The 22,380-nt window shown below is 44.5% G+C and overlaps 1 protein-coding gene across 3 annotated transcripts in view; it reads right to left on the reverse strand.

The window, feature by feature from the left end:
* LOC146816485 (exportin-5-like) overlaps window positions 1-22,380 on the reverse strand; it is an 819,517-nt gene that overhangs the window by 70,905 nt on the left and 726,232 nt on the right. For all 3 annotated transcript variants that reach the window (XM_085610334.1, XM_085610332.1, XM_085610333.1), the window contains exon 29: window positions 83-190. In XM_085610334.1, coding sequence (XP_085466460.1) covers window positions 83-190 — 108 coding nt within the window. The remainder of the gene's footprint in view (window positions 1-82; window positions 191-22,380) is intronic.

The following is a 22,380-nucleotide window of genomic DNA, read 5'->3' on the forward strand; positions in this document are numbered from 1 at the left end:
CATTTTAGCTGCGCAGCATCACCAAAACTTAAGGCCAATTCGGTGGACTCCTCCATGTCCTGTAAACACATGCATAACATACCTGCTTGAGCAGTGGCCAGCAGAGCTGAGTGGTGGTTCTTTGGCAAGCAATGGTGTCATTCCAAACAAGAGACGTGAAGGTTGTGATCAACAAGGCTGACCAAACTTCCTGTTAAAGCAAACAGTGTTTTCAGTTAGGTTTTTGTACTCACTGGTTTAGAAGAGCATGAAAGTACACTGACCATTCTGTACAACATTTCAGAACATTGAGATGGGCATCCAAAGTGCAAAACGTTCTTGTATAGTCAACTTGAACCAGGGCTCACTGCTATATATTTGTGTGTTGGGTAGTCAAACAGGCAAAAATGCCTGAAACTAACATGCTTTGGCAATGGTGATAAATCTGGCTTATAACTGAAAGTGCCTCTTGAGTCCCTGGTGAGTAAAGGCACTCACTAACTCATCACACATGCATTCGGATACTCATCTTTGCAAAAATGCATCTATTCGTCCACCCACTTCTGTATGCACCTACTCACCCATCCACAATAAAACATACAGAAAAACTCTACAAGCAGATTCAAGATCAATTAAAAAAATAAAAATAGAAAACATTTGTACCAAAACACAGAAAACAAATAATTAAAATACATTTTTTTTAAAAATGTAAAAAGCAGCGGGCAGTTATTCTGGAATGGTATTGCGAATAGAACAACACAATGTAATAATTTCACAATAAATATACTGCCTTTGTTGTAAGGTTTCATAATAAATAGATGAGTTCTATGGCATTTGACATGATTTTTCCCAATCAACCAAATAAGTCTAAAACATTTATGACTGGCTTTTCACTATGTACAACCTCGGGGTATTGTACCAAGCATACCTTTTTTCATCAGATAGCATGCACACAGTCCTAAAAATAGAAATATGTGCAAAATTACAGTTGGCAACACAATACACATCCAGTCATAAGAGGGTCCAGTACAGATTTTTGCTGTACTACTATCATACAGTAAACATATATCAGAAGGAGTAACAGTGCAATGCATTTATAGAGCGCACAGCTACCTCGAAGGGGGTGTCCTGGCGCTAGTGGGAAGTCCACCTACAGGAAACCTAGCAGCAGAGATTCTTAATGATGTCAAGGCAAGAGTGTGAGAAAGTGCCCTCTTTCTGCATGGTTGCCCCCACCTTTTGCTGAATTGCTGATGTGCTTTGACTGAGTGTGCCCTGGGCTCATGCTAATCAAGTACCCAGGGCTTATGTTTTTTCCCTAAAACTGCACTGAAGCCTAAACCAAATTGGCATCTCTGGCCCAAGGTCAGCCCCTGGTAAATGGTACCCAGGGCACTGTGACCAGAGAAGGCCTCTAAGGGCTGCAGCACTCATTGTGCCACCATTAGAGGTCCTGTACCACTACACTCACACACTGACTTTGCAGGCTGCGTGTTTTGGTGCAGAACAAAGTTAAGAGTCGACATGGCACACATCTCTGTGTGCCATGTTTACAACCCACAGCCCTGGCATGGGTCAGTCACCCCTCTAGCTGGGGGCACTATACCAGTGGTGAGGGTACAGGTGCATGAGCCCTGTACCCCTACAATGTCTAAGTCCATTCTTTTTTTTTGGACAACTTTTTTATTGAAAAGAAATCAACATAAAAACAATACAAATAAAACAGGTGCAGTGATGTGCAGTCGTCAAGATGTTCAAAAACGAGCAACGTAAAATTACAGATAAATACATATCACCACAATGGGTCAGTAACACAGTCAGAGGAATCACAGTCCCAGTTATGTATTAAGACCTTACATCTAAGTCCATTCTTAGACATTGTAAGTGCAGTCCTACCATTAAGAGTATATGGTGCTGGGAGTTTGTCATTACGAACTCCACTGCACCATAATGGCTACACTGAAAACTGTGAAGTTTGGTATCAAACTTCTCAGCACATTAAACCCACACTGATGCCAGTGTGGGATTTAATGAAAAATGCACACAGAGGGCATCTTAGAGATGGCCCCTGAAAACGAACCTACCACTAGTGTGCAGACTGAGTGGCTGCTTTCAGCTGCCACCACCAGACATGTTTCTGGACCCCTGGGTCGGGAGCCTGCTGCTCTCTGGGGCCTGAAACAATGCACATCATGCGACGAGGTGCCAAGCCTCCTCCCCTAGGATGGGCAGGGTTCCCGAAGGGGGAAGCTTCAAAGGCTTCCGCCTTTGTGAAGTTCCCCAGGCCACTTGATGCTCTCAGCAACTGGTCCCCACTGGTTCTGACCCCCACTTTAGGTGGGAGAACCGGCAGTAAAAATAAGTGAGGAAGAGAGGTGTGCCCACCTCTGCGAACCCCCCCCCCCTCCCCTCATGTGGGGAGGCGAGGTTAAGCACATCTCTCAGTCCACGTCATCTTGAAGATGGGGGACTCAGCCAACCAGGACAGGCTCATGCCTTCCTCCCACTGGAGGGTGGCATAATAAGGGGGTGTACCCACCCGGGGAAGGGACCCATTGGTCCCTACCTTCTACCTACCTGTAATGCCCCTAAATCTAATATTTAGGGGCACCCCTGAACCTTGCTTCCTCAGACAAGAAGAAACTACAAGAAGATGAAGGACCGAACAGCCATGCAGCAGCTAACAAGAGTAAGACGCCTATTGACTTTGCCCCAGCCCTACTGGCCTGTCTCCCCCTCGAACCTGCTCCTGCGAAATCCCGGTGTTTCCCGCAGCCAGCAACCTCGAAACCCCCGGTGGACCTGCCTGCCTTCAACCCCAAAGACTTTGTCTCCCATGAATACTGGATTTGTTCATCTGCAACCTCTGGCCTTGGCCGGAAACCGCAAATCCGCACCACTCTACACCTGCCGTCCACAGCCCGAGTACGAGTGGGTAAACATCACGAGGTCACCCCGGTGATCCTGACCCAAGATCCGGCAACCCCTGAACTGCCTCAGGCCTCCAGCCGATGCCTGCAGCCTAAATCAGAAGGTCTCCCCAACCGCGACCAGGAGCTGGTGAGAAGATCAGACCCCAAAAGGCACCCCTGCACCAGACGCCCCACGGCCTTGTGTGCCCAAACAGAAAGTGTCTAACCAACCCCTAACTTCCCAACTTACCTCTCGAAGTGGTGGTCGCACCCAAAAGACCTTTGTCCCCAAGCCTATAGTGCCTTTGCAAACCAGAGGTTCCCCATTGAAAACAACAGGGCACCCGACGTCGAAACAGCACCCTGCACCCGGCCGCCCTAGTGCCACTGAGGGTGCACCTTTGGTGCTACTTTTTTCCCCCCAATTTACCCTGATCTAAAGTCCAGGAGCTTGGCTCCCACAAACCAGTGGCCTGCTCCTGGACTTAAGGCTTGAAGCGGTGCATGCAACTGAGTAGGCCCCTATAGGAGTAAGCTCTAGAAGCAAGGGTGAGTGCTTTGAACTCAGTCCTTTTTTTCACTGGAAGCCAGTGAAGATGACGTAAAATGCCAGACACCGCTGCCTGGGGGGAGATTTTTGATTATTAGAAAAGCGGCAGCATTCTGAATGGTTTAAAGACACTGAATCAGAAACTCAGGCAACCCCAGGTACAAGTTGTTGGCGTAGTCCAACTTGGAGGTGATCAAGGCATGAAATATCATTTTGTGAAACTCCATGGGGATCAGATGCAGCATCCTTCTTAAAGATTTAAGAGTAAAGAAGCAGGAGGAGGAGAGCAAATTGATTTTGGCTCAAAGATAAGGTCACCAAAATGTTTGCCTAGATTATTTTCGAATCTGTAGTCTGCCATATAACAAAACACCTGACTACATGATTTAGCACAGTGTAATACCCACCAGAAAAAGCCTACTGGCTCCAACATGGTTTTCACAATAAAAAAGTCATTTTGTCTTAAGATTTCATAATAAACAGATCACAACTACTGCGTGTGACATAACCTTTACAATGAGCCAATCTAGCGAATAGCCCTCACTGCTTATCATAGCACCAACTGTGTCAAACAGTCATCAGACATACAGTTCTAAAGTACAAATATGATAAAAATTACATTTGGAAAAATACACAACTACTCCCATGAATACATACCAAGGATTATCAGTAAAATTGTATTACCCATAGTGTTTGTCAAAAGGGGTATTCAACACCAAACTTCCTTGCTTAATATTCGGAACTGTGGGGTTCCTTGCAATGTAAGGAAATACCAGTTTACAGGCTTCTAACAATTCAACCTTAATGGCTATTGCCTTTCACTTATGCTCTTCACAATAAATAAATTAGGCCTACTGCCTTTGCCATAATCTTTCATAATAAACAGACTGTTGAAGGTTGCTGACTGACCACACCTTTTAACACCTGTGAACTAAACTAGACTGTGAAATAGTTTTTTTTGCTCAGAGTACTCGTGAAACCCCACTGAGCTCCCACTTACCTTGGATCGGTCCTTCGACCAGTCTAAGGCTGTTCTTGATCCTGCCATCTTGCCCAAGGCTTCAACTCTCTGCGCTTTCCGTTTGTGCCTTTCTGTCCGTGTGCTCGGTGCCGTGATGCACTTTTTCATGGTGTGCCCTGGGTCCCTGCCAATAAGGTTCCCAGGGCCTGTGTTCCTTCTCCAAAACTAACCCAATTGGCATCTCTGGCCACAGGTCTGTAGTGTAGTTCCTATATCCCTGATAGGCTCTGCGCATTGGAATAATATACACTATAGTTTTGACATAGGACTGAGGTCAGTATGTCTCTATCGAGTACAATAAACTTAATTACGTGTGTGTGCCAGCTAACTCCGAGCTCACTAGAAACTTCTCGAATATACAAGAAGGGATTAGTTTCTGACAACCGCATAAACATGACAACTTTGTTTCCCTTAGAGTCGGAACAATCTCAGAACCGTGGAAACAATAGATAACAGTTTCACTCAGTCAACATTGCATGCTTCCTTTATACAGAGTTGCACAGAAATAGAAAGACGGGCGTTTCAATAAAAAAGGGGTTTATTGAACAGTCTTATTTCTCATGCAAGAGATATGAACTGCTAAAATCGGAAGACAGGATGCAAAGTACAATACGTACAGAGTTAGCAGCAAGATAAAATAATACTACAATAGCATGGTTTGTAGCTATGACATATATTCATAAAATACACATATAAATAACACAGGCTAAAATGTGAATACTCATCTGATGCTTCTAAATAGTTCTACCTCATTGTACCTAAACTAAGTGTAGTACGAGTTAATAAGTAGGTGCTGCTTTCTTAAGTATAGCTAGCTATAGTTTTGCCAAGAGTTGCCAAAAGTTTCTCTAAGTTCTAGTCTGCTCCATACCTTACAATGTGTGAGGTTGGAATCTCTTTCCGGGACTCGATATCTAACACCCCGCAAGGGGATTCAAACACTGGAGCTGGATTCTGTGCGAGGAGGTTGACAGCGTCTGGTCAGTGCATCAGGCGGGAACTCGCTCTCCTTCCGAACTTGCCGTGGTGAACCGCAAGTAGGCAGACGAATTGGAAAGTATTGAAACCGTGGTTTGCCTGGGCAAGTGCAGGTATATTTATACCGTGAAGGTGTTTAGGAATGCCTGTATTGACGTAAAAGTCGGGTATCGGAACGTCATGAATGAACCCCTAGGGAATAGATGTTCATGCCTAATAAATGAGTTTTTGGAGAAATCAATATCCAAGCAAGGGAAATTCCTAAAGGCTTAAGAGTGTGGTTTTCCAAGAACTCGTTGTGACGTGGATTGACGGATGTAGGAGACCATGCCTGTATTTGGTTAGCATGGACAATGCCTAAATAAGGGCTGGATTTTCTATGCCTAAATAAGGGCAATATGAATTGTACCTATATAAGGGCATAAATCGGGAAACCTATATACGGAATCTAAATCTACACACAACACCCACTCCAGTTTTGTATGAGCGACATTACTAAATCCCAAACATACTAAACATATCTAGAAGAGAGTATTGCATGATTAGCTAAAACATGCTAAAACGTATCTAAAAATATATGCCCTAAAAAAGCATTACAAAACCATTGCTATGCTTAAGGTGTTGTACATATTAAAAGCAATATTTCATTCTAAGCATATGTGTGCATTGGAAATGCTAAAAAGAATGAACCAGAAATATATACACATAATGAAATTGCTCGTTAATACAGAAGAAAAGGGGACGAAACCATTTAATATCAGGTTAACACAAATCAATTGTTGATGTGACAAGGTGGCATAATGTCCCTGGAAGATTTTCAAAGAACTCGGTTCTCTATGAATAGTTCTACTATAAGCAGATTACTATGCCACAAAATGAAAAAAATACAAATTTGGAGAAAAAAAATTAATCATAGGAAAAAAGTTCCAAAGTTAGTCCCTTGGTTGAACAGAATGAAGGCCAAATTCAGAGTCTCATCGGAACACGGTATGCCCGAATCAAAAGTCAGGTGAGGGCCTGGAGAAAACATGAAATCTTATAATCCTTTAGACAAAAAGTCGTCTACCGTTGTAGGTGAAAGTTGGAATACCTCGTTTAGAAGATTAACTGCACATAGATGTGAATTATCGCCTCCAGCATTGGTTGCATCAGCAATGTTCGAATCGGATGTTACCTGCGTGTCTGATGTTTCTTCTCGCACCTCAGCAGTAGCAATTTGCGTCTGTGAGATCTCAATGAATGCCGTCATCAGTATTGCTAGCCGCTGGGGACAACACAGAGCATGGGCCGTTACCGGGTCCAGCATAGTATCGATATCCGTAGGCATGACTGATGGGAGTGTTAGACAGATGTCTAGCACGCATTCTTCACCGCAGAGCAGGCAGCGTAGAACAGGTAAGATGCAATCTTGCCAGATTGGTCTGAATGATAGAAACCATGTGGTGTTTAATTCTCGTAGACTAGGTAAACCCAAAATTTGGATGATGCGCTCACGACACTTCATCTCCAACAGAGCTCTCTCCATGGTGAATTGGGTGTCACTGGTGATTTGGCTTGCCACATCATAGCAGTAGGAGCAAAAATAGGATCCCTGCAACAAGTGCTAAAAGGAGCGGCAGTCTGCCAAACACAGAGTGCACGAAGTTTGGAAATATGCCGAGGACTGCTTGAAAAGGTGCCAACAGTCCCGCACATACGTTCTTAAATACATGCATAATACTGCTCGTATCAGACATGTTTAAGATGCGACCTAACATTTCTTAGAAATGTACAGGGCAGTTTGTATACAAAAGGGTATGTATCTCGGCAGAAGTCCTTGCGACTTGGAGATCATAGGATTCTCTGGCTGAGGTCAGTGGCACTGTTTTCTGTAAAAGAAAGGCTTTCATTCTGCTTAGAATATCAATTCGTATAGAAGAGATGTTCAGTGAAGGCCATAAAGGCGACTCCCTGACTGTGTCTATTTGTGGAAACAAGACTTGCATACAGCAAGCGACCCTGGATGGAACCGTAACTAGATAAGGAATACCTGGCAACATGCCACAGCAGCTGTGATCATTCAACATAATGTAACTCCCATTAGAAAGTTGGCCAAAAATTGGATTAATCACTGCATCCGGTGAACCTTGCAGGTGACAGGATAAGTTTGTAGTGGAACCATCACAGGCTCCGTGTAAGTTAATACCCTGACAAAGGAGAGAACCGCCTAATGCGTGTTCAGTTTATCGCTAAGAAACACTTCACGTTCCCCACTCCAACATCTATGCGTGTAAGGTAAATCCCAGGATGTCTTGAAGTATCCTTTACCCAACCTTTCATATTTGCCTACTGGTATACGATTTAGGCAATACTTAAAATGGAAAGTTGTAACAGGCAGAGTAATTCTACCATGTATGAGCCATTCACTAGCTGGTTTTTCTGCCACTGTGAATGGTAATTTGTCCAGTTTGTCAATGCTCAGCACAGTGTAGTCTTCTCCCCTTTGTGCCAGTCTGATCAGTTTGTCAGTGAGATTGAATTCTGAAACCAGTGACGTAGTGTTGATTAAACGCCAAGGCACATAGCCTGCACGCAAGTTTTGTAGCGTCCAGCCTGATAGCATGATAGAACGTAGCTGAGACGGACCATGTTGCAACATGAACAAGTCTTGTTCCATGATGTCTATGACAGAAGACACAATGCTGTCCAATGAATATATTCTGGATGACAGTCGTTAACCCATTGTCTACTACAGAGAGTTTTCTCTAAATTAATACAATCAATTTCTCGTATTTGTTCTGCAGTCTCTGCTGGAGTAACCTTCCATGCTTCATTATAAGCAGCGTAGATACCGGCATATATGAAACGTTTTTGACGTGGTTTTCTTGGTCCTAGCAAGAATTCCCTAAGGTCTGCGCCTTCTTGAAGTAAAGTCAAGTGTTTTACATCCTTCAGTGTAGCTTTCTGTAGCCAATCAAGGCAAAGTTTCCATACACTGTATGTTGTTACTACCCCTGGATGCGGTCTTTGAACATAGCGTGGGTCTGGCCTATTGATAGTGAAACCCTGTGTTTTTTTTCAGGAATCGATTTGACAGTTATTCATGTCTGTGGGCCAGAGCAAACATTTTTTCCATTCTGGATCTGATGCGATCAACCTCCCCCCGTGTAGTGCTATTACTTGCAGGTATAGGTATGGTCGGTGTGTTCATGTCTTTGATCTTGGCTAATCCAAGGCAAGACGTTTGTTGGACAGTGTCATTCAAAAACATAATTTGCTCAGGGATGATACAGGCTCTAAACAAAGCTTCTACCCCCTGTACTTGCTAATCTTTTGTACCCCAGACAGATTTTGTCTCAATGTTGTCTTTCCAAAAGTCAAAACCCTGTCTAGATGGACAAGAAAGGCTGCAGAATAAATCTGTTTCGTATTGGTTAACATATTGTTCGTTCCTGTCTTGTTCACAGTTTTAAGGTAAAACGTTTCTAGATTAGACAAAGTGTAGCCTGAAAAATATGGAAATTTAATTGCAAAAGTTTTCGAACTACCCTTTGGAGGCGTAGGACAAGGTTCCCATTGGTTATACATAAATACATTTCTAGGTGTTGCGGATTTATGCAAGAAATGAAGACCTTTGTGGTTATAACAATACATTTGTTCATAGTCTGATGAACCCTCTAAATATTCATGATTTGTGAATACTGTAGACATCTCTAGATCAGACATCATGTTATTAACAGTCTCGAAGTCCCAATCATCAGAAAAGGTACTAGAGGTAATAAAGTAACTTAATGGAATTTTAAATAAATGTGGAATCTTCAAAAGCTCCGACGGGTCAAAAATGTCATTCAGTTATGTCCCAAACTATACCATCATGTATAGGAACAGCTGTGATGTTCACTGCTGACAAGTCTCTTGCTTCACGATGGGATGATGTGTGTGGCTGGAGAAGTAAGTTCACTCTTTTACTTGCTGTGTCCATTTGAATATATCTTCCACTTATCAGCATACCCAGTGTTATTACCAGAGCTAACCATAGTAGAAAGAAGAATATTCCCAAAACAATCCATAGTTCAATTCATGGTGAAACCAGATAAGTCTTTTCAGGAGATGAAAAAAGTCTGTTGCTTGTTCTTTGAAAGTTCTTTGTGCTGGCGTCGTTTCAGGTTCGCTGGGATCCTCAGAAAACATATCAAAGTTCATGAAATAGCCAGAGGCAGTTCTGTCAATGGTTGGAATTGCATCAGGATTTGTTGAATTTGCTGGTGTATCAGGATGAACTGTTATTTGGCTTTCAAGAGGGACGAGGTCCATAGCTTTGTTGCTTAGTCCTTCATTTCTCACTGCAGAATCTTCAAAGGTGATGAGTCTTTCCGTTTGAACCTCTTGGATTGTAGCTAGAGGAGTGCGTCTACTACATTGGCGGAGTCCACTTGGCCTACTGCTTAGTATCGGCCACAGAGTGTGGTTTGATCAGGTCGATGGACACATCTTTTCTCCTTTTTACCAGCAACGGGCGGCAAAAGTACTGTTATTGATCCGTGGATTGCTAGGACAGGTACTGGTTGTCTGTAAGAAGGCCCAAATTCCTTCTTGTCCGCGATCTATTCTCTGACTAGATTACCAAGCTTTGGGAGCCAGACAGGCCTTGCTGGGATGGCCTGTTTTTCCCACGGATGGTTGGCTTCAAGAGCACGTTGCTTTGTTTCGTTCTTAGTTCATTTAAGTCCTGTAAAACAGCCAAGCGATCTTTGATATCAAACTTTTTATTTTCCATCACTGTGCCTTGCATATCAAGGTCCGGTACCAACATTCTAGTTCCAAATAGAACTTCATATGGAGTGACACCGCCTAGAGAACTTCTTGGCAAGTTAAGTGCGCGCTGGACCCCATAAAGGTGTTTGACCCACCCGGCACCCAAACCCAATACTCTAGCTGTTATAGACTGCTTTATGTCCCGGTTTTTTTCTTTCCACAACAGAATTTCCCTCAGGATGGAAAGGAGAAGAATACCGCAATGCTACGCCCAAACTGGCCATGGCTTCTTTGTAAGCTCAAGAGCTAAACGCAGGACCCTGGTGAGAATGTAGTGTGCCAATTGCGTATGTGCCGGTAAAGACTCACAAATCATATACAACAGTTCGAGCGTCAGCCGAGCGTGGAGGCCACATCCATAGGAACCTTGAGCACGAATCCACTGCGACCAGGATATATTTATAGTTACCATCCCTTAGTAAGGGACCGCAGTGGTCCAGGTAAACACATGCTAATGGTTTTTATGAAATTAACAGGGGCGTCTGCGCAGGACGTTTCATAGTAGAGACTTTCATCTTCTGGCATATTTCACATTCCAAATCATAATTCCTGGTCTGTTTCCCAATGCCTGGCCACCAGTATCTGTTTTAAAAATTATACTGTGGCGGAAACAGCTGCATGGGCAGAGGCGATCCCTTCATGTGCAGCTAGGATTAGTCCTAATCTATGTTCCATGTTTGGTATTACCCTATCCCCCACTCCAGGGATTCGAGCAAACGGAACCTTGTTCGTATCAATTATATGAGTGGAAATTTTTTAGGAAACGCTGCACCGCTGCCTTTGCTTGAAGCATTGACAGCCAGCATTATTTCACTGTATTTTTGATTTTGAACGAGTGATTGCAGCTACAGAAGCCGTTTGCACAGCCCCTTTCGCGGCTTCATCAGCCAATGAATTCCTTTCAACGTGAATGCCATCACGTTGATGACTCAGCGTGTGTATCACTTGTGTTCTGTAGTTCGTTTCGCAACTGAACTACTTGTTCCCAAAGCGTTTTATGCTTGATTGTGCTACCTTTTGCATCTTTGAAACCATTTTGAAGCCAATTCTGTAAATATTAATTGTAAGATTGAACACAGTAAACAGAATCACACACTAGGAGTGTGGGGAATTCGCGATCCGTGTTTTCAAGTGCCAACTTGAATGCTTGTAGTTCAGCTTGCTGAGCTGTACAATCTCCTAGAGATTGCGTTTTTGTGACCATTGGTCTGAATTTGCCATCGCGCATACGACCTTTAACGATCGCGCATGCTGCACTGTAAGCTTGTTTACTCACCGTAGCGGGTTGTGCAGATCCGTCAGTATAAATTATGAATTCATACTGATCAAGAGGTAGAATTTCAGTAGGCAGAGGACATTCGTGTTCGTATTGCAGGAATGCTTGTGTTTTTAAATAAAACATATTCAACATCAGTTGCAGCAAGAGAATTAACCCATTGTATCCATCTTGGATGTAAAGCTTTTGCATTCGGAATGCTAGCTTTAGTAACTGCCTCTAAGGCTGGTACAGGAGTCACGGCCATAATGCGTTTCCCCTGTGCTAGGGCTCTTTCTTTTGCTACAGCGGTTTGAACTGCTGTCAGAATCTTTTCTGTAGAAGTGAATTTCATTTCTGCTTGTGTATACAAATGGGATTTGTATGCAATTGGTACTTTTTCACCTTTGTTAAAAGTTAAGTAGGTGAATCTGCATTGACCCGGAATGATTCGGATCACTAAGTTGCGTACATTTACGCGTGTTTGCAAGTGTTTAGTTGCTAACATGTCTGTTTGAAGTGAACGCAGAATTTGTGTGTGTTCTTGTGTCCAAGTTGTGGCTTTGAAATCAGGTTTGATTAATTTGTAGAGAGGTTTAACCCTCTATGAGTAGTTTATAATGTATGTTCTTCCAAAATTCAGGAAACCGAGAATCGACTAAGTTTCTCAGCGTTTTTGGAGGTTGGAGCAGCGCACACTTTTCTTATAAGTTGGCTGCCAGGCTTTGCCTTCACTTGAAAGTTCATATCCTAGGAAAAGGACGCTGAGATGGGCAATTCTGGACTTTTTAAAGTTGAACTTGTAACCCTGTAAGGCGAAGCCCAATATAATGGTGTTCACCCTGTTCAAGTGTCTGTTCAGGTCATCGTCTGTCAGATATCATCAACATATGACAATGCCTCGTCATCATACATTTGTAGTAACTCTGTTACTCTTGCTGAGAATAACTCCGGGCTGTTTTTGAACCCCTGTGGGAGTCGCCAAAATTGATGCAGAGTCCCCATTATTGAGAAAGCGGTCAAATATCTACTTTCAGGTGCAATATTTTGATTAAAGAAACCATTTGAAATGTCTAAAGTGGTTTTGTACTTTTTACACACAATGTTATTCATTAATGCTGTACTATGTGCAGTTTGCACTGCAAATGTTTTACAACAAGAGTTTAGGTGTCTGTAATCCAAAACTAAACGATATGTATTGTCTGGTTTGGAGACAGGAAACAAAGGATTGTTCATTGATGAGGTGCATGTTTCAATCACCCCTTGGTATTCAAGTTGATCTAAGATCTCCCTGACCTGTTTTTAGCTTCTTGCTTAATTGGATACTGCCTTTGTGCAGTTGGTTGATTTTTTAACTGGATCTTATGGTGAGGTGAGTCCTCATACCATTCGGCATGATTTTTGTATAATACTGGGGCTTGGGCCACTGCCCATTTCCTGGCATAAGTATATTTTAAGTGTACTGGAACATCATTGGAGAAGGCTGGCATAATGAGGTCTTCGCCATGTGGGCATTCCCCGACAAATTCTGGTGGCCAGTCTTGTTCTGCTAGAAGTAGATCATAACCCTTTGAAAGTCGCTCCCAAAAGAGTGCTTTCACTTTTCTTGGTATGTCTCCCTCCATTTGGAGAGTTATTTCGTATAACCTATGCGGAGAACTAACCCTGGTATCTGCAGTTTCAACATGAATGTCCTCATTCAAGTCCACTGTCTCCAGAAGCCCCTTCAGGTTCTGGCGAGCTACTGTAACTTCTGCTGCGCTTTCCAACATTGTCTGAGCCCGTTCTCCATTCTTGAGTTGTGTTATAAGAATCCGCGGCATGTCTGATCTTCAGACCTGCTACTTTCTTCTTGGAGAATTGAGGTTTTGGTTTGTTTTTCTGAACGTGTTGATTGTCTTTGGACTTTACGCGTTCTTCTTTGTTCACTGACCGTCCTCTTCTTTCAGATGTCTGTGATGATATCTGAAAGGTACGAGAGGAACGTGTATCAGTATCTTGATACCGGTCAGGTTCTCTCAAATTATCCCTATTCCTGAGGTTATACCTCCTTTCAGAGGGCTCCTTTTGAGAAGACCTACCTCGGGATTGAGAATCTTTCTCTTTTGAATGTTGTTGGTTATTTTCCCACTTTTTTAGAAGAGGTAGGAGTGTTTTTAGGAAAGACCTCATCAGGACTTTCAGACAGTTGTGGTTTAACTGTGAAACTCTTAAATTTTGTATCTCATTAAGTAATTCTACGTCTGACATTGCTTCAATGTCCGGATGAGGTGTGTAGCCGGCTAAAATCGGCCATGTTGCTCCTGGTTTACCTAGTGGATCGAGCCTTGTAATGTGATTGTAATGTTTTAGGGCGCCTTTAAACCAGAGATCATGATCATGGTATGTGAGTAATTTCAATATCCTCGAAAGGAATATATTCCCCAGGTGGTTCATCTTATTTGTAGAAGTGAAACGTTTTAGTTACTGGATTTGATTCCGAGAACACTATCCATGAATAGAATACCTCTGTCTGGTGAGATTCATGTGCCTCTATCACGAAAACAGCTCTACCACCTCTTGGTGTTCGGCCATGTTTTATACGTTTTAGAGTGATGGCTCTCCTTAAGTTGGAGCGATGCTTTTCGCATTTATCTGTTTCATCAAAACCTGTATAATCAAAAGTTGCTGTGACTTCGTCGGGTACAGCTCCACCAGTATCGGTGTTTGTGCCATTTTCGGTCATTGTTTAATTAAAGTTTCAGAGCAAGTGTGAGAAAGTGGCTCTGTATATACTGTTCCTTAATAGGTACAGGGTGTACAGAGTCCACAGACCCCAAGGGTTTAACAGAGGTTAAAGTTAGATATAACCTTACTCTCTAAAGTGGTAGCTTGGTCGAGCAGTAAGGCAGTATCAGAGGACAGTGTAAAGCATTTGTTGTACACATTCAGTCAGCAAATGGTTCCACACACTCAATAACTGAACTCTAGGCCAATGGTTTATATATAAAAAATATATGCTTGTTTTATTTTAGAACCAACACTTGGAATTAAAATATACTTTCTCGACAGGAGATGTTTCATATAAGTACTTTTGTATATGCAATAGACTTTAGTAAACAGTTGCAAGTAGTTGCAGTAGGCAACTCTATTTCTAAACACAACAATACATTGAGCTCAATGATAAATTCGAGTTATTTGCAACAGATTACTTTTTAGATTACTTTTGTAATTCCAGGACTGGATTCTAGATTCAGTCCTGGGTCAGTTCTCAGAATCAGTTGATGAAAGTCGTCTTTGGTACTGTAATGATTTTTAACTAATATTTAGCTATTTTAAAAGTTAACACGTAGAAAATATTTCCGAGCAAACAATCAATGATTCCCTATGGAAGAAAATTCAGGTTATAGGTACAGTATGTTATCGTTACTTTTGTAATCCAGTACTGGGTGCCTAGACTCAGTACTGGGACCTTTATCCAAAACAGGTAAGTAATTACGTTTTCAGATGTTATACGATTTTTGAAGAATATTTAAAAATTGCAGAAATCAACACTTAGAAGAAATTTCACAGAAAAACAGTCAATGGTTTCCTATGGAAGAAAAATGAGTTAAAGGTAAGTATAGTTGTGGGTACTTTTCAGAGTCAGTGCTGGGCACCAAGATCCAGCACTGGGAGCTCACCTAAGAGCAGGTGAGTAAATTCGTTTTTGTCACTCGGCTGATTTTTGGTGAATATTTGAAGATTTGAAAAGTCCACACTTAGAAGAAATTTCAGGAAAAAGACAGTCAATGTTACCCTAGGAGGAAAATAGAGTTTGCGGTTTAAGGGTAAGTACTCGACTGGCAGAGTTGAGGTTCTAGGCACAGACTCAGGGGTCTCCCAGGGTCAGGTAGGTACAGTTAGTTCACCCTCAGCGACTCTAGGGCGGCCGGGTGCAGAGAGAGTTAGGCCCAATGTTATCCTATGAGGGATAGGGGGGCCTTGTTTGGTGGCTGCTGTCTGGCAAGCCACGCGGCTGTGGGAGCTGGGCTCCTGGTCACTTACTCAGGGCAAGTGGGGAAGTAGGAAAGTGTAGAGTTTTCACTGCCAGGGCCACTCCGGTGGCTGGGTGCAGAGGGCTTTTGAGCCTTCGGGCGCTCAATGGATTTCAATGGGAAATCTCCGGTTTGGAAAAAGACTGCAGGCTCGGGGACGAGGACTCTTCAGGTGCCACCACCACTTCGAGAGGTAAGTTGGGTAGTTGGAGGATAGGTAGGTACCCCGGGAATGGACACAGAGGGCCGTGGGGCGCCGGGTGCAGGGGTGCCTTTTGGTGTCGGAAAATCTTACCCTCTGTTGATCGCGGTTGGGGTGGCACACTGTTCTGAGGCTGCAGGCTTCTTCAGGATTGTCGAGGGGGGTCCTTGGGAGCCGTAGTCGGGGTCACAGTCGCCGTGGGGTCGTCCTCGTGGGTTTAGTTCACTCCGGCACCGGCCAGGCTTGGCTGGTGCAGAGTGGGCTGGGATCGCGGTTCCGGGCTGCTGCCAGGGGTGAAAGGTAGGTTCTGAGTAGAGCCTCTACTCATGGGAGTCCCAGGGGATCAGAGTTCAAAGGTAGCCAGGTCCTCCGGGGTTTCTGAGGTTGCTGGCCACAAGAGATGCCGGGTTTGGAGCAGGAGCAGGTTCGAGGTCGACAGGCCGGTAGGGCTGGGGCCAAAGCAGTTGGTGTCTCCCTCTCCTTCGCAGCTGCAGGGCAGGTCTTCTTTTCTTCTCGCTCTTCTTGTAATTTCGGAATCTGGAATCTGGGGAAGGAAGGTTCAGGGTGCCCCTAAATACTAGATTTAGGGCCGTTACAGGTAGGTGAAGGGCAGGGACCAATGGGTCCCCGTCCTGGGGTGGGTACACCCCCTATCCTGCCTCTCTCCTGTGGGAGGGGGGCAGTGGCCTAGTCCTGATAGGGTAGGGCTCCCCATCTTCAAGATGGCGAGAGCCCGGAGATGTGCTTCACCTCGCCTCCCCCAACTGAGGGGTGGGGTTGGCAGGATGGCACATCCCCTGTCCTTATTTGGGGTTTCCGGCCAAAGCTTCCCGCCAGAGTGGGGGTTGCAGGGGCCTGGGGAAGCTCACAGAGGCGGCATGCCTTTGAAGCTTCCCCCTGCCCATCCTGGGGGAGGAGATTTAGCACCTCGCCCAGGATGTGCATTGTTGCAGGACCAGGAGAGCAGGGGATCTCCTACCCAGGGGTCCAGCAACATGTCTGCTGGGTGGCAGCCTAGGCAGCCTCAGAGAAGACGTGGATTCGTAGGTTAGGTTTCAGGGGGCACCTCTAAGATGCCCTCTGGGGTGCTGGGTACATTAAATCCCACACTGGCATCAGTGTGGGTTTAATGTGCTGAGAAGTTTGATACCAAACTTCCCAGTCTTTAGTGTTGCCATTATGGTGCTGTGGAGCTCGTGTTTGACGAGCTCTCAGCACCCTGTACTCTTAAATGGCAGTACTGCACTTACAGGGCTCAGGAATTGACCTGGGCACTGTAGGGGTACAGGGCTCCTGCGCCCACACCATTGGCATAAGGCACCCAGCTAGAGGGGTGACTGATGTATGCCATGGCAGTGTAGATGATGGGCATGGCACACAGGGATGTGTGCCATGTCGACTTTGTTTTGGTTTTGCACCCAAACACTCAGCCTGCAAAGGCAGTGTGTGTGTGTGTAAGGGTACAGGGCCTCTAAGGGTGGCACAAGGTGTGCTGCAGCTCTTAGAGGTCTCCCTTGGTCACAAAGCCCAGGGTACTTAGGGTACCATTTACTAGGGCCTGACATGGGGCCAGGGTTTGCCAATTGGGGTTTGTTTTGTTTTAGGGAAGGAACATAGGCCCTGGGCACCTGATTGGCAGGAGTCCAGGGAACACTCAGTCAAAGTACATTCAGCAATTCAGCAAAAAGTGGGGGCATACCATGCAAGAAAGATGGCACTTTCTCACAGCAAGTTTCAAGGGAACAAAGATAAGGTGCACAATATTTTTGAACACTGTATCCTTCAACGTTGAACAAACTAAGCAGCTAATACATAGGATTTTTGTTCTACTCAGCTAGGGCGGATATTATCCCTACCCACTCCAGACACCTTATGGAGTATTATGAGTAGGGGTCTCTGAGAAAAGCACGACTGAGTTATTTCAGTATCTAGCATTAAATTAGTGCCTTACCAAACCGTTGGGCGCCATGTAGTTTAGTTCCTATATCCCTGATAGGCTCTGCGCATTGGAATAATATACACTATAGTTTTGACATGGGATTGAGGTCAGTATGTCTCTATCGAGTACATTAAACTTAAATACTTGTGTGTGCCAGCTAACTCAGAGGTCACTAGAAACTTCTCGAATATATACAAGAAGGGATTAGTTTCTGACAACCACATAAACATGACAACTTTGTTTCCCTTACAGTGGGAACAATCTCAGAACTGTGGAAACAATAGATAACAGTTTAACTCAGTCAATCGTGTATGCTTCGTTTCTACAAAGTTGCACAGAAATAGAGAGACAGGCGTTTCAATAAAAAAGGGGTTTATTGAACAGTCTTATTTCTCATGCAAGAGATATGAACTGCTACAATCGTAAGACAGGATGCGCATTACAATACATACAGGGTTAGCAGTAAGATAAAATAATACTGCAATAGCATGGTATGTAGCTATGACATATATTCATAAAATACATATATAAATCACACAGGCTAAAATGTGAATACTCATCTGATGCTGCTAAATAGTTCTACCCCAGTGTACCTAACCTAAGTGTAGTACGAGGTAAGAAGTAGATGTTGTTTTTTAAAGTATAGCTAGCTATAGTTTTAGTTTTGCCAAGAGTTGCCAAAAGTTTCTCTAAGTTCTAGTCTGCTCCATATCTTAGAATGTGTGAGGTTGAAATCTCTTTCCGGGACTCGATATCTAACACCGTGCAAGAGGAGTCAGAAACACTGGAGCTGGATTCTCTGCGAGGAGGATGACAGCGTCTGGTCAGTGCATCTGGCAGAAACTCGATCTCCTTCCGAACTTGTCATGGCGAACCGCAAGTAGGCAGTCAAACTGGACCGTACCGGAAACGTGGTTTGCCAGGGCAAGTGCAGGTATATTTATACCTTGAAGGTGTTTAGCAATGCCTGTCTTGATGTAGAAGTCGGGCATCGGGACGTCGTGAATGAACCCCTAAGAAATAGATGTTCATGTATAATAAATGAGTTTTTGGAAAAATCAATATCCAAGCAATGGAAATTCCTAAAGGCTTAAGAGTCTGGTTTTCCAAGAACTCGTTGTGACGTGGATTGACGGATGTAGGAGACCATGCCTGTATTTGGTTAGCATGGACAATGCCTAAATAAGGGCTGGATTTTCTATGCCTAAATAAGGGCAATATGAATTGTACCTATATAAGGGCATAAATCGGGAAACCTATATATGGAATCTACATCTACACACAACAGGTCAGCCCCTGGTAAATGGTACCACAGGTACCCAGGGCACAGTGACCAGGGAAGACCTCTACGGGCTGCAGCACTTATTGTGCCACCCTTAGAGGCCTTGTACCTTTACACTTACACTTACACACACACTTACACACACACTTACACACACACTTTGCAGGCTGCGTATGTTGGTGCAGAACAAAGTGAAGAGTTGATATGGCACACATCCCTGTGTGACATGCATACAACTCACTGCCCTGGCATAGATCAGTCACCCCTCTAGCTGGGTGCCCTATGCCAGTGGTGAGGGTACAGGTGCATGAGCCTTGTACCCCTACAGTGTCTAAGTCCAGTCTTAGGCATTATAGGTGCAGTGCTGCCATTAAGAGTATATGGTGCTGGGAGCTTGTGATTACGAACTCCACAGCACCATAATGGCTACACTGAAAACTGAGAAGTTTGGTATTAAACTTCTCAGCCCATTAAACCCACACTGATGTCAGTGTGGGATTTAATGAAAAATGAACACAGAGGGCATTTCAGAGATGCCCCCTGAAAAATGACCAGCCTCTGGTGGATTCCCTCACTAGTACACACCAGCCTGCCACCACGAGACATGTTTCTGGACCCCTAGGGTGGGAGCCTACACTCCCTGAGCCCAGAAACAAAGCCTTTCCTGGGCGGAGGTGTTCACACCTCCCCCAGGCCAGAAAGAGCCATCTGTGGCAGGGGAGCTTAAAAGGCCTGGCAGCCTTTCAGTGCGATCCCCAGCCTCTCCTGCTATCAGGAGGAGACCCCTTCCTGTCTCTCCTCCCTTTTGGCGTGAAGACAGGCGGGAAAGACCAGCCAGCCCAGGTAGTGTGCTCAGGTGGAGGGAGGCGAGGTGAAGCCCACTCTCCAGTGCTCGCCATCTTGCAGATGGCAGGCACTCCCTAATCAGGACTAGGGATTGTGTTCACTCCCCCACGTGGGATGAGCACACCAAGGGTGTAGTCACCCTAAGGTCAGTAGCCCATTGGCTAATGACCTCAAGACCGCTAAAACGCCCCTAAATACAGTATTTAGGGTGCAGCCCTGAACCAAGAAGGCAGATCCAGCAACAACAAGAAAAGAAAATAAGATGGACCGAAGAGCCGTGCAGAGCTAACAAGAGGACGACGCCCACTGACTTGGCCCCAGCCCTACAGGCCTGTCTCCCCTCGTACCTGCTCATGCGAAACCTCGGTGTGTCCTGCAGCCACCAACCTCAAAACTCCCGGAGGACCTGCCTGCCTTCACTTCAAAGACTGAAATCTCCCGTGAACACCGTACTAGTTCAATCTGCAGCTTCTGGTGCCAGCCAGAGACTGCGAATCCAGCCCACTCTGCACTCGCCAAACCTGGCCTTAGCACGAGTGGAAAAACACCACGGTTAACATTGGGCCTCAGCACTCTGCACCCGGCCGCCCTAGTGCAGCGGAGGGTGCAACAACAGTGCATCACTGACCCTGGGGGACTCTTGACTCTTACCCCAGAACCTTCACTCCTATAGTCGATTACTTACCTGAGAACAGTTAACCCGTTTTCCTTCCATAGGATAACATTGACACTTTTTCTCCAAAATGTTTCTAAGTGTGGAGTTTTGAAACCTAAAAATATTCTTTATAAATCGCAAATAACCAAAACGTGTTTACTTACAGGGAATGTCCCAGAGCTGAATCGAGGTATCCAGCATTGAGTTCGAAAAGTAACGTGAAAAGTAACTTACCTGCAATTAACTGTAGAAGCCTATTCATTTCAATGTACTGCTCCAAAAAAGTTTTAGTGTGGAGTTTTGAAAACTGAAAATATTCTTTAATAAGCATTTGCAATGCAATAGGTCTCGCATTTGCGAGACTTTGAGCTACTGGCACTGCAAATGACAAATCTTTTATCCGTGTGCTGGTTTTGAAAACATATAAATAAAAGGCAATGTCATTTACAATGCCAATAGTTTAAAATTTCGCAAATGCGAGACCTATTGCATTGCAAATGCTTTTCTATTCCTTTAAAGCCATGAAGTGCGCTAAGTTCCAAGAACATTTGTGGTACGTATATGAATAGTGTGAGAGCAAAGGCAGAGCTGGAGATGGGAGTTTCCAGTGATCTCTAGGTTATTTTTGTGGATGTTTCATTTTTGTTGTGCGTTGTCCTATCGGTGTTGGATAAGAAATATGACAATCTTATTGGGACCAAAAATGCAATAACAACTTAGGATCGAATTCACAAAGGTAAACCTAGACTTCAGGTCTAAGTTTTCCTTTGTGAATTGGGCCCTTATGTGAGAAGTTGGCCTGATGTATGATGTCACTAGTTCTAGTGTACACCTTATATCAGTCCAAATACCCTTATGGTGATTGGTTGTAAAGTCAACCTTATAGACCAGCTATCCTAGTGGTAGCATGGACAAGAGCAGTCTTAGGCTAAACTCTGAATGGCATGTGAAGCCAGCTGTGATACCATATATAATCCCTTGAATACCAAATGAAAGGACACCACAACAGATATATATATAAAATAAAGTGTATTTATTCTAGTCAAACCCTCAGCACTCTTTATGAGATTAGAGGTAAGTACAACACAGTCTTATTTAAGCATACATTAAGTCACACAGGTAAGTAATACAGTTAGGCCCTAGGGGCCACGCAAACCATATACTAAGTAAGTGGTATAAGGACCACTGTCACGGAAATAGGATAGGCCTAGGCCTAGGGAATCGCTGGGGCTACACTACACTAGCAACAGTTAGGAAGTGGGAGGCCCACGGGATTCAGGTGCAGAGTGGAAACACTCACGCGTAATGCGTAAAAGTCGATAGAAATAGTAGTTGTTAGCAATTAACAGTTTAAGGACACTTCTAAAGCAGCTAGAGAGTCGAGACTCGGAAACTAGACCCTAGGATAGTCACTACCCTCGTGAGCACCGAAGCACCCAAGTTACCTAGCCCACGGGCTGCGGGTGCATAGGTGTGAACTTGCGTCGGGTTTCGTCGTGGACTTCTATGGATGCCTGAAGGAAAGTTGCTGACAGGCAGTCAGTGAAGAGTGTCCGGTGGATCCCAAGGCTGGGATCAAGAAGAGAGGAGACCTGCAAGCAGAAGGGACAGAGTCAAGGTCACTAGCCAGTGACCACGTGGAACCAGGAAGGAACCAGGCGATGTCGTGAAGATTGCAGGTGAAGGTGAAGGTGAAGCTTGTCGCTGCAGCCACGAGGACCAGGGAACGTCGAGGACGACCAGGAGGCGAGCTGTCCCACGAAGGCTCTTGCTGTCGGCGGCGTCGAAGTTGGACTAGGACTCACCAAGCCTTGGCAAGCGGAACCCACGAAGAACGGAGGACTTGCTTCTGGTGCAGACCAGGAAGGTCTGGGGTGCTTCTCTTTTTCAAAGAAGCAGGAGCCAGTCTGGAGGAGCCAAACCAGCGGTGAAGATTTCAGGATGCGTCGTC

This window comes from Triturus cristatus, chromosome 6, assembly GCF_964204655.1.
Source record: "Triturus cristatus chromosome 6, aTriCri1.1, whole genome shotgun sequence".
NCBI lineage: Eukaryota > Metazoa > Chordata > Amphibia > Caudata > Salamandridae > Triturus > Triturus cristatus.